At 30.6% G+C, this 12,124-nt stretch overlaps 2 protein-coding genes across 3 annotated transcripts; one reads left to right on the forward strand and one right to left on the reverse strand.

Annotated features, from left to right (window-relative positions):
- Positions 1-6,427, forward strand: LOC149882490 (uncharacterized). Its single transcript, XM_090065533.1, has 5 exons — positions 1-135; positions 319-444; positions 1,191-1,391; positions 5,393-5,569; positions 5,666-6,427. The coding sequence occupies exons 2-5, from the start codon at positions 340-342 to the stop codon at positions 5,801-5,803; spliced, it is 621 nt and encodes a 206-aa protein (XP_089921659.1). The 5' UTR covers positions 1-135; positions 319-339; the 3' UTR covers positions 5,804-6,427.
- Positions 6,428-7,178: 751 nt separating this feature from the next.
- Positions 7,179-8,836, reverse strand: LOC149882491 (uncharacterized). 2 transcript variants are annotated; one of them, XM_090100792.1, is made up of 4 exons: positions 8,575-8,836; positions 8,169-8,329; positions 7,884-8,021; positions 7,179-7,780 (listed from the first exon to the last, which is right to left on the reverse strand). In XM_090100792.1, exons 2-4 carry the CDS (start codon positions 8,313-8,315, stop codon positions 7,643-7,645), a joined length of 423 nt encoding a protein of 140 aa, XP_089956918.1. In that variant the 5' UTR covers positions 8,316-8,329; positions 8,575-8,836; the 3' UTR covers positions 7,179-7,642. The 2 variants fall into 2 exon arrangements, with proteins under 2 accessions (XP_089956918.1, XP_089956917.1); XM_090100791.1 differs by having other exon boundaries at positions 7,194-7,780; positions 8,169-8,342; positions 8,575-8,822.
- Positions 8,837-12,124: the final 3,288 nt, after the last annotated feature.

Here is a 12,124-nt window from a genome sequence, read left to right on the forward strand (position 1 = left end):
AAACAACGCTTTTTAAAAACAAGTGTGTCTTAAAAGTTTATCCTGTCAAAAACTTTTTTCATTGGCGGTCATAATACTTACTCGTCCGTTTGACAGATATTCAAAAGTTGAATGCTCTAAATTTTTAAACATAAGGTAACTATAAAGTTTATTATGGGAAATAGTATTTAGTACTTAAGTTTATTATGGGAAATAGTATTTAGCTTTGATACAAAAAAAACAATAACATAATTGCTTTTCAATTAAATAAAATCACATGAGAATATTATTTTTAAAAATCTTTCTGAAATTTTACATTTGTGAAGTTTATATATTTAGTTCGTTTATTTTCAATTTGATATGAAGCCAAGACTTGATGTATTACCACCGAATGAGCTCTCCGGCATCACTTTCAATTCGTCTTATCCACTTTCAATACCCAGCATTGTAAAAGTGGTCGAGCTTGTAAGCTTCTTTTTTATTCTGAATAGAGAGCGTATTCATTTTTTGTGAAAATTTATTTAAAAGACATAATAAAGGGTATGTTTAAACTTCTTATTTGTATTTCGTTATTTTTTTTTCGGCGCTTTTTTCTTTTTGAATCAGTGATATCTTTTTGTTCTTTTAAAAACTGTAACGTTTGTCTTTGTTAAATAAACGCACCAAAAATTTTTTTATTTAAAAAAAAAAAAAAATGTTCGACGGTTAAGATTTTAATTCACTTTTATTGATTTGTGCGGCAAAAAATCCTTTTTGTTTTTCAAGAGAAGCTTTTCTCTTGAAAAATAAAAAGAACTAAAAAAATAAAAAAACTAAAAAAAAAAACAAAAGGGAAACTTTTTGTTGATTTTTTTTTTTTTTTGATTGTGTACATGCGGTGATCGTGTGTGTGTACATGCGGTGATCGTGTGTGTGTACATGCGGTGATCGTGTGTGTGTACATGCGGTGATCGTGTATTTTTTTGGCTTTGCATCGTTTTTAAGCAGTTTTGATACTCCTGACCAGTTCCACGCTTAGAAACCCAAACCCTGGTTGGGGGCCACAAAAAAAAAAGAAAATTAGTTTAGTTATGACCTTTATTAAATAGCCAAGTTTAAGCATACTAATTGAGATGTGCTGAAAGATGGGGGGGGGGGGGGGGCGAGTGGACGAATATAGGCTAGCAATGTATTGGTCTTGACGCAGATTTTATTCTCGACCGTTTTTTTAGATATTTCTGGTGACGTCACTTGTGCTTTCCATTCAATTCAAAGACGAATCAAGTAAATTAATACGTAGCACCTGGAACATTCAAAAATTTCATTTATTGATCACCGTGTTAGGGGTGGTTGGTAATATCATTGTATATGCCGCATATTGTCTTAACATAATAAACATAATACAGAGGAGGTTTAGCGCAACGTTTTTTTTGGTAAGTTAAAAAAAAAATATTTTTTTGCAAGTTTTATAAACTTAAATTCCACTTAAAACACAAAATGAAAATTTATTAAAAGTTTTTTTATTTCTTTTTGTGATCTTTATTGTATTTCCAATAAAACACTTTTACTTATCCTTTATCTACTTCATTTACATTACTACTCAGGTTGCGGGTGTTTTTAGAGCACCTTAAACTCCACCCGGGGGGAGCCACACCAACTTAGGACCACCCATAATATTTTTATCACCTTTTTTGATAATCACACATATTTTTGTAATCAAGCTATATATTTTCAGATGTGAAAAAAATAACAATTTCCTTTTTTAAAATTATTCTACACAGGAATATTTTGCGACCAACAGAGGTAGTGTGATTTAGATATTATGTCATTCATGACCAAAAATTCAGTTTGAATTCCAGGTTGCCAAAGCTATCATCATTTCTTAACTATTTTTAATAAAATGGCTGAGTTAAGATTATTTAAAAAATACTTAAAGAACCCATAGCAACAATGCGCAGTATACAGGTTGATTTTGAACCAATTGTTGAACCTGATCCTTGTATATAAATGTTAATATTACCGGACTCGGTTTTTGTGACGGAGGCAGAATCTGTGCGACTAGTTACCGCTCTTTATTGATTATAGGTTATGAAAATAACAATGATGCAATGATCTCTACTTTAAATCAATTTAGTCACTGTTATGCGAACTTGGCAATCTCACATCTTTTCTTGCCAACTAGAGAGTGACACAGTAACGGGAAATGCGGTAATACCGAGGGAACGGTAATAGATCTATACTTATTTCCGCGGGAACGGTAATCAACTTTTCACACATAAATTTTGTCGCGTCTTTTTATTAATTTGTTTTAACTAAACTGCAAGTGCCAACTGAAGTGAAAACTGCAAATGCTAACGAAAGAGTTTAAACAGCATAATAGATGATTTGCATCTAGGCAGACCAGCCTTCTTTTATTCGAATCATAATATACCTCTTGAGCCATCTGAATAAAAGAGAAAAATACATAAAGACATCTCAAGCAATTTTTTCTTAGATTTATTTAAAAGTGAAAAAGCTGCCATCAATAAAGCTGACAACGACTGGAACAGCACAGATTCTGATAATAACGTTTCTTCATATTGGAAAAGTAAAATTGAACTCTATCCTAATTTATCACAGTATTAAGCACAATCAGTGTTGTCAATTCTAATTGCAAACACATTATCAGAACAATCATTTTCAATTGCTGCACTGAAGGATTAAAGGTCACAACTTCATCCAGATTGTGTCGATGCACTATTATTCCTGCATGGTTAAACAAAGAATAGAGGTGTATGTGTTAACATTTTTCAACCATAGATAGTTCTAATTTTTGTATTAATAAAAAATGTTAAAATGTAATTTTTTTGTAGGTGGGAATTCGTAACAAACCTGATGGGGCTGGGGACAAACCTGATGGGGATAGGGTGAGGATGGGGATAGTTTCTGTCCCCGTGTCACTCTCTTTTATTACTCTAAAGGTTTTTGGGGAATAAGAGCCATTGGCGGCCACCATCAAAAAGCCACCAATGGTTTCTGTCTCCAAACTGGTGGCAGCCGCAAAACGAAATTTTTTCCTCCAACTGCCAGTGTTCAGAAATTAAAAAAAAAACGTGTAAGTTCTATTTTGCATAATATCTTGTAAAACTGTAACATCATTCCATTAATCTATTATTACAATTGGAACTTATATATGAAGCATTTTTTTCCAAACAGTGTTAAGTTACAAATTTTTGAAAATTGGTATAAACATTTATCCTTATGAACTTGAAGCTAGAATTTTAATGGAATTGTTATTTTGGTTGATAAACGCTAAAATCCTATAGAAAAATTGCACACAATGGTTAATAATTTTTCCATAACAAGCCAAAGAGCGATAACTCCATTAACCCAGTCAAATCTCTGATGCATTTCCCATGACAATAACAAGGTGTTTTAACAATTTTCTATTATGAATCAGTGAATAAATTGATTTTACGAAAATGAGTGATTCATTTGAATCAGAGCTTGAGTAAGTGACAGAACCTGGACGAAAAAAAGGACGAAAACCGAGAAATTCCGAAAATTGGGAGTAAATAAGAAAAAACGTGACATCAATTTATCATGTCGGTAAACAAACGGTAATCTCATGCAAACACTTTTGTAAAGCTCTTAGTCTATCAATCGATACAATTAAAGCTATGATTCTATCAAACGATAGAATTAAAGAAGTATTTGATAACTTTTACTCAAATCAAAATAAATCAACTCAAGATTCAGTGATTTCATCTTTAATAACATTGTATGAACCGAAAAGAAGATGAAGTAATAACAAATTAAAACAACGAGAACTTTCGATTGAATATAAAATATCAAACGGCAACGACTTAGAAAAAGTTTGTGCGAAAACATTTCAATATTTCAACCGTTCAATATTTCGTATTAGAAGCACTAGAGTGATAAATATAACAAAATATGTTAAATCATATAATAATTCCAGACCTGAAAGAAGAGGTGGAAAACGAAGTCCAAAATATGAGTATATTGTAATTTTACTTCCATACCATAGGCGAAAACATCTTTTCAACGCAAAATTTATAATATCTAAATTGCCAATTTTAAAATTTTGAACGCTTTTCATTAAGATAAATTATTTTTAATTTACTTTAATGAAGATAATTTTTAAATTATTATTAATTAAAATAGTTACTTTTCGATCATTAAATTAATGACATTAAGTTCTTAATTTTAATCATTAGATATTGTTAAAAAAGTGAAATATTCTAAATATTCAATACAGATTTAAGAAAATTAATTTACTACTATTAATTTATTACTATTGCCACAAGAATTGATTTTTTTCCAATAAGTTTTTTTTTTTCCAATAAGTTTTCCAAAAAGTTTTTCAAAAACTCTTTACAGCGTAGAGTTAAAAAAAACGGCTTTGAAAGCAGTCACATATTTAAGTATTTTTTAATGAGCCTTAAACCTTACATGTATATATGCATAAACCTTAAACTTTATTGACCTTAAACACCATAAAAAACTCTTAAACACTTTGGTGTTTAAGGTCATTAAAAAATACTTAAATACTCCTGTTCCCTCTCGAGTTCATTAAAAAAAACTTAAATACTCCTGTTCCCTCTCATTTCCTACTGTTTCTAAGTTGAAAAACTTTTTGCATTGATTTTGACGCTTGTTCTCACATAGTTTTGATACGCTGAATTCAAATCTGGCATCCGATTTTTATGGCAAGCTACAGACTTTATGCAAGGTTTTTTTTTTCTTTCGAAAATTTTAGGCACTTCACAGATATTTTCCAAGGTTTTTCTAAAAAACAGATTTTAAACTCATTTAGAAAATATTTTTTACAAAATGAAAAGGAAAATAGATAACAGATGAAAAAATAAATCAGTTATATATTTTTAAAAAACCTCTTTATACCATAAACATCATTCTATCAAAGTCTCGAATTTTTTATAGATTTATAAAAAAAACGTAAGCTTCAGCTTTTGGGAAGAAACTTTCGCTTGTAGCTCTTTCTTTTGTAAAATTTTACCGAGTCATCTAGCTTGATGCTCCAACATTAATTTGTCATCAAGTATTTTTCCAAACGTCCTGAAATGATTTTTTATTTTCTTAAGGTCTTGGTAGATCCGCTCTTCTTTGTCATCTTGACCAGGAAACTGGTCAAGATGACAAAGGAGACAACATTTTTTATTTCGCTTGCTACTAAGAAAGTGAGAAAAAAACTTAAGAGATGCTTTAAAAAAGTTGTCGTTGTTTTAAAAGTAACAAACTGCATGTTTTTTGCTAAGATCCAACTTACATGGATGGTCGTGCGTTGCTTGTCATTTTGAAGGCCCCGTTGGTTATTTAAAGGAAGTGGAGAGGGACAAAAAAATGCTTTTTTCATTTTATATATTTTTTATTCAAAATTTATTTGTTGCAAAGAAAAAACTTCATCTTGTTTTAGTTAACTTTGGTACACGTGGTCGGCGTAATCTTCTTATTGATCAGTACATCTACCATTCTTCAGGACTGCGTAAAATTTCGCAACTACAAACTGCGGTATTTAAATGACTTTTACAACGCTTGCCATCAAATTGACGAGCTGACACCAACAAGTTGTTCAGTTTATGAAGGAAGCGCAGTAAGTTGTTCATTAAAAAGTTAGAAAAAAGCCTTTCATCTTTAATTTTTTAGCTTCTTAAAAGCTCCGATTCTCTATTAAAAAATTTATTTGCAGGCCACCAGTTGTCTAGCTTTAATTGCTGTTATTTTGGATACATTTCTGCATGGTCTAAAGTACGTCGAAGTAAAAAGACGCTTAGCTGCAGCAAGAGAAGAGATTCAAAAAAAAAAAGATAGTCAAGCAGTAGAATGAAAAGAAAAATTTAACGAAAGAAGTTTGTAATATTTTTTTGGTCAGCAAAAGAAATCCGATAAAAGAATTAAAGCATATCAATTAAATACCGGCAGGTCTAGACTACACGTGGCTGAGCATTTTAAATAAAGCACATTCGGTCAAGGGTGACCAAAAATGCTACAAATGAATGTGCAATGCTTATCACTTCGATCATCAGTTTTTAAAATCTAGTAATGCTGAATCCATACTTTAGAACGCTTTTTGTTGGTATTTTCGTTCTTAAACTCAAAACTAAAATTTCCACTGAGGTGTAATCTATACCTTAAATTTCCACTGAAATGTTAACAGCTTTCTCATGTTCATTAAAAACCTTTACCTCAATTATTAATTATTTTAAAAGTGAATTAGATAAAGAACAACTTTTTGATAATTATTATATACTGCATCCTCTATTTTTAAGGAACAAAGCCAAAAATATTCGATAAACCCGTTTCTACAGAAAGTTTGAAAAATGATAAGAGATTGAAATAAAAGTTCTGTCCCATTTTCCTGCTTTCAACTTACTATCTTTTAAAGAGTTGTAAAATATATCACAGTTGTAAGATAAAATACAGTTGGAAAATAATTGACATTTTGGCCGGCCTAATTTGTTATTTTCATGTGTTGGATTTACGTCACTGATATTTTTTTTCACTAAATGGAAATTTTACGAGTCTCTCATTTTTTTAATTATTTTTTGAAACAACATTTTCAATTTTCATTCATTTGATTTTCATCTAAATCAAGTGTCAAAAGTTTAAATCAAACTAGGAAAAGATTGAACTAACTGGTTTTTGGTATTTTGTTTTCAGCAACTAGTGCTGTTGGATAAATTATGATTTTAAAATCTCTTAGTTCTCAAAAAAAGATGTTTCTGTAACTATTGTTGCTCGCAATCGCGCAGTCATTCAAGCCTCTCACGCTTCCTTTTATTTGTTATAAAAAAAGAGCATTTTGTTTCTTTCCCACTCTCTTTTACAAAGAATAAAGACAGTTCTTAGCACGCTTTCTTATAAACAAAAAACAAATTTTATTATATCGCATTTAAGTAATACGACAACTGTAATTTGTAAACTGTTAATTCTAACAAAATGGTTGGAATTCCATATTTTATTGTAAGACCGTTACTATATCTTGATTAAATCATAAAATACTTATAGGAAAAAAAAAAGAAAAAAAGAAGTAGAGTGACTTTAAGAACAGGTTCTTTGACCTAATGATAAAATTAACTCTCTTTAGGGTGTTCGGGAGGGATTCAACTGGGTTAATTATTGCACTTGATTATGACACAATTAAACAGACAAACGATGAAAGTATTTTATCAAAAAAATTAAAACCAGAATTCTTTGAAATAAGTTCTGAAATCATTTCATTATCAAAAATTTACAAGCAAAAATCTTTTTGTACAACTCAATAAATAAAGTGAGCAATTTAAGAGTTTTGAAACTTAAAAACACTCATTAAACATAATTTTAAAAAAGTCTCCAGGAACAATTTCTATATGCAGTAGATTTTAAAAGAAAGCTTTAATACTAAAAAAAAATAATTTAAACTATTTCGCTTTTGACAGTTTACGAATTCTATAAATTTAAATATTTTCTTTGCGATTTTTCAATTTATTAAAAATCTTGGTCACGTAAAAGACGTAAAACCTATGACCAACTGCAAGCGACTTACAATTCAAGATGTTTTTTTATTTGAATTAGTTATTTTATGTTTATTATTTAAATATTTGTTTGCACAAAAAAAAAAAAGAAAGAAAGAAAAAAAAAAGTTGAATAGTAATAGTATTTTGATGTCAGTCTTTTTTTTTTTTTTTTAAACAACTCTTGTCGTCTTGACAACCGTTTTTGTAGTGGTAACGGTTCGGCTACTTGTTCCTGAAATCGAATTCATATTTTTCCATATTAAAATGGCATCCATTAAAAACAAAAACGAACCAAATAATCCAAACCCCTAAAAAAAAAAAAAAAAAAAAAGGCAAGTAGTAATATGATATAAAAGAAAAATTAATGAAATAAAATTATGACTGAAGCATATTCCAATATATAAAACTTGCCGCTGCAGCGTCATAAACACTACAATTAAAAACCGTAGAATTTCTGCAAATCCAAGATGAAAGTTTGGCAGCACGCGAAGCGACAAGGGCTCCAGATATTAACAGCAAAATAAACCACACCAAATGTATAATTACGAACTTAAAGAAAATGATTATTTAGTTAAATACAGTTTATCTTATTATACAAACAAGTTTGCTATTTTCATGTTAAATTTAGTTGACCTCTAATGAGATCTTTTATCAACGAGATCTTAACAAATATAGAAATACGATCTAAAAACTTACTATGATTACTTTGTTTGCGACATTAAAATGTTGACAAAGCATAAAAAGATAGCAAAAAAACCAGACCAGAACGAAAACAAACGAGCCAATGTTGACTCCCAAGAAAAAATTCTCTCGTATATCTTGGAAATAATTGACATCGATCATACACGCAAATGCCGCTAAAGTGCAAATCTAAGTATACGATATATATATATATATATATATATATATATATATATATATATATATATATATATATATATATATATATATATATATATATATATATATATATATATATATAGATAGATGATAGATAGATAGATAGATAGATAGATAGATAGATAGATAGATAGATAGATAGATAGAGAGATAGTCATTGTGTGTGCGAGCATCAAACTTGCAAAAATTCAAAAGTACTTACGCCCTCTAGGATCTTCATTATCCCTAAACACGAAGTTATGTAGCTGCAATCCAGTTGCACTGCCATGTTGATTGCGCGCTTCTTAACTCGTTCTCATGTAAAAGTGGATGCAAACGCAATTGTTAATTCAACCTCAAATAAAAAGAATTCATTTGTTAAAAAACAACAAGTAAACTTGATGATCTCCACAATTTTCAGTTTTTTCTATTAAAATTAAAAGCATCTAAATGTTTTAACCGCTAAATAACACAGTTGCTATGTGGATATCATTATGGAGTTGCCGAGCAAACCTTAAAAAGAATTCTTTTCAAAACTAAATGCTGACACACACACGCCAGTAAACAAACCGTTTCAAATTCACAAAGCTTGATTGTATTTGTAAATAAAGCGCAACATGGATTAAATGTTTATTTCCAATGCTCGCATTTTTCTTCTAAGTTGTTTTCCTCTAAGCTCAATTCAGACAATTTTTTTTTTAAATCTCTTTCTTCGTCTTTGTTGTCAAATCAACTTCCTCCTACATAATTTTTTTTGTTTATTTCATCATTTCTCGTCATTTTTTCTTTAAAATAGTTTTAGTTACACTGAAGTTATTTTTTAAGTTAAGAAAACTGCAACCCAGCAAACATATTATAATAAAAAAAAATTTTCCAAGTCGAAGGAAATGAAGTTCTCTATCCGTCGAAACTGTAATGGTTATTAATACAAATGCAAAATATTTAATAGGAGTCCGTAATTTAAAAAAGTAAAAATAAAAAAAGTTGCTATAAATATTCTCCAGAATATTTTCTAATCTAGAAAACCCTCCAGCCTCAAATTTCGACAGATTATAAAGGGATTTGTCTCAAATGAGTTTTATTTTAGAAAAATCCCTTTATTTACCTAAATGACAGCATGTGAAAGTATCAGATATTTTCATCCAGTAGCTTTGGATGTAAAGCACAGATCAAAGCTTTAAAACGCAGATAAAATGAAAACAGAAAAATAAGATATATAAAATAATAAATTTTCGAATGCTTTACAGTCACTCCTTTCCATTTCATTCACAACATCATTAAACCTCTTAGCTTTTCCCTTCTCTGTTTTCTTTTTCTTTTTTTTTTTTTTTTTCAGTATTCTTTTAATTTCCATGTTTTAAATTACAGGGTGTTTAGCAATTTTACAGAGTGTTTAGCAATCATAGCGACTTAGTTCGCAGGTTATGATGGCAACTTTTTCTGTAATTCTGAACCGCCCTGTACTATTTTTCTTTATTTTTCTTTGTTTTTATCTTCTTTTCTAATAAAAAAAAGATAATTTGTGTCTTTATTTTTAGAATGGTGAGGATCCGTTCATTGTGAATCAATAAGAAGCCCTCTACAAGAAGCCGTTGCAGCAACCGAGTTTGATCAATCTTCTCGTTTCTTTTTGGCCGCAATATTTGGCTTGTTAACTCCTAATCGATTAACAATGGCTTTGCCTCGGCTTCCGTGCTCCTCAACATTAGCAAATCGTTTTCTCCGACGAGAAGATCTTTACTGAAGAATATTTGAATCGGCTAATTCAAGATTATGCCAAATTAAAACCAAACAGCAAGATTAAAAGATTTTCTCGTCCACAACCGTTCATGGTTTTTGCTGCAATAATTTTGGATGCCACTGGTTTTTGTTGTTGCGGGTGTAAAGATTAACCAACATGTGTATCTACAATGTATGTCGATGTTTTGAAGACTCAACTTTTTCCTTGGATTAATTCTCGTTTTGGAGCACGCGTGTGGACATTTCAACAAGATGGTGCACCCGCTCATAAAGCTCGAAAAGTGCAGACTTAGTGCCCGCTAAACCTCCAAGATTTTATTAATTTTATCTGGTTTTAATCCTCTTGAATATTCTGTCTGGTCCGTTCAGGAAGCTAAAGCTTGTTCAAAACCGCACAAAAATGTTAACTCTTTGAAGAAATCGCTTTTGAAAACACGGGAAGAGCTCGACTCAATCGATTTGGTCACCACGGTCAACACATTCCCCAAACCACTCAAAGCTTGTACTTAATGTCGGTGGTTCACGCTTTGAAGTTTAATTGTTATTTGTGTTTGATAACCAATAAATTTTGTTAACCTAATAAATTTTTGTCAGTATCAACATATTTTGGCTTTATCGGGTTTTATTCGCGTCTCACAAAATTAAAACAACGTAAATTAAAATAAATTAAAGATTAAGTAAACTTTTGACCTCCCCCCCCCCCCCAACTAAAAAAGCTGCAGTTTCATAAACACCAACAAAAACAATTACGTCAGTGATATTATCAACACCAACGACGCGCCAATTTCAAGAAGCGTTGAGGTGAGTTTCCACTCATCCGTTTTTGCTACGGGAAAGGGAAAGGGAAGGGAAAATTAATCACGTGAGCGTGCGCAGTTTGTAATTTAATTTTGAAAATTGATCACTGCGCATGCTCAAGTGATTAATTTTCCCATCCCTTTCCCTTTCCTGTAGGAAAAACGGATGAGTGGAAGCTCACCTTTACATGAAGCAAAGTCATAAGTCATTGGGGATTTTTTTTTTTTTACGCAAAATAGCAAATTGTAGTTTCAATACTTTTTTCAATGATTTTTTACAAGTAATAAGCACCGACCCATTTTATCTTCTGTTAAAAGGCTCAATTTTTTATTGAACCCGTTTAGCAGAACATAGGAGCTTTGTTGTTAAACCGAAATATAATGGCTTGCCACAATTTCCAAGAACAATATTTCCTGCTGCTAAAATCAAAATCTCGTTGCTTGTCATAACTTCTATGAACAATATTTCCTGCTGCTATTTTAAGAATCTCGTTGCTTCAGTATCACATCTTTACTTTTTTTAAAGTTCGTACAATTTTGTTCTTATTTAATATTAAATTTGTTTAGTATATAATATTTATTATGCATGCATTTATGAGAGAACATTTTGTAATTTTTTAATTGTAGACAATTTATTGCAGAATTCACGATACCACTTCATATTAGAAGAATATCTTCTCTATGTACGAAGCCTATTGCAGGACCAATGATAAATATAAACTAGATGTCTAACTTCACAAAAATTCTGTAAGAAAAAGTGAAGCAAGTTTTTAAAGTTTTTAATGCCAATAGCCGCTACATTTCAGCTAACAAGAATACATATTTGGTTTGCTTTGATTTATAATTGCGTCTTTTTGAGGCTGGCAAAACAAACCTAAGCTGCCTAAAAATTTGCTTCATTACGGAAGCGCGAGTTAGACATCTAGTTAATATATATTATTGGGCAGGACATCTAAGTTTTCTGAAATGTGCCATGTTGCATATTGCTGCAATAAGTTCCCATTCATTTCAATAGACTGTCTTGTTCCTTTTCAATTCCAAAACACTGGAATATTCTTTGATGCTTTCGGTTTTGAATTTGAGTCTTTTCGATCGTCGCTCAGCCTCAAAAACAGTAAGGTCGTACACTAAAGGCAACACTTTTGACAAGAATACCTTAACTAAACACTTGAAGAGAAAAACTGAATTTGACAACAAACAAGAGAAGCAGCAGACAAACCGGTTTTAAATGTTAAA

This window comes from Hydra viridissima, unplaced genomic scaffold, assembly GCF_058129835.1.
Source record: "Hydra viridissima isolate aposymbiotic clone 2 unplaced genomic scaffold, HvirCarnegie_v1 scaffold_10, whole genome shotgun sequence".
NCBI lineage: Eukaryota > Metazoa > Cnidaria > Hydrozoa > Anthoathecata > Hydridae > Hydra > Hydra viridissima.

Excerpts from the sequence above, each read along its gene's own strand:
- LOC149882490 (XM_090065533.1), top strand. The coding sequence starts at position 340 with ATGAAGCCAAGACTTGATGTATTACCACCGAATGAGCTCTCCGGCATC. Across the intron at positions 1,392-5,392 it reads TTAGCGCAACGTTTTTTTTG|TTAACTTTGGTACACGTGGT; the intron begins GTAAGTTAAAAA and ends ATCTTGTTTTAG. Across the intron at positions 5,570-5,665 it reads CAGTTTATGAAGGAAGCGCA|GCCACCAGTTGTCTAGCTTT; the intron begins GTAAGTTGTTCA and ends ATTTATTTGCAG.
- LOC149882491 (XM_090100791.1), bottom strand. The coding sequence starts at position 8,640 with ATGGCAGTGCAACTGGATTGCAGCTACATAACTTCGTGTTTAGGGATA. Across the intron at positions 8,022-8,168 it reads TCGCAAACAAAGTAATCATA|TTCGTAATTATACATTTGGT; the intron begins GTAAGTTTTTAG and ends ATTTTCTTTAAG. Across the intron at positions 7,781-7,883 it reads GTGTTTATGACGCTGCAGCG|GGGTTTGGATTATTTGGTTC; the intron begins GCAAGTTTTATA and ends TTTTTTTTTTAG.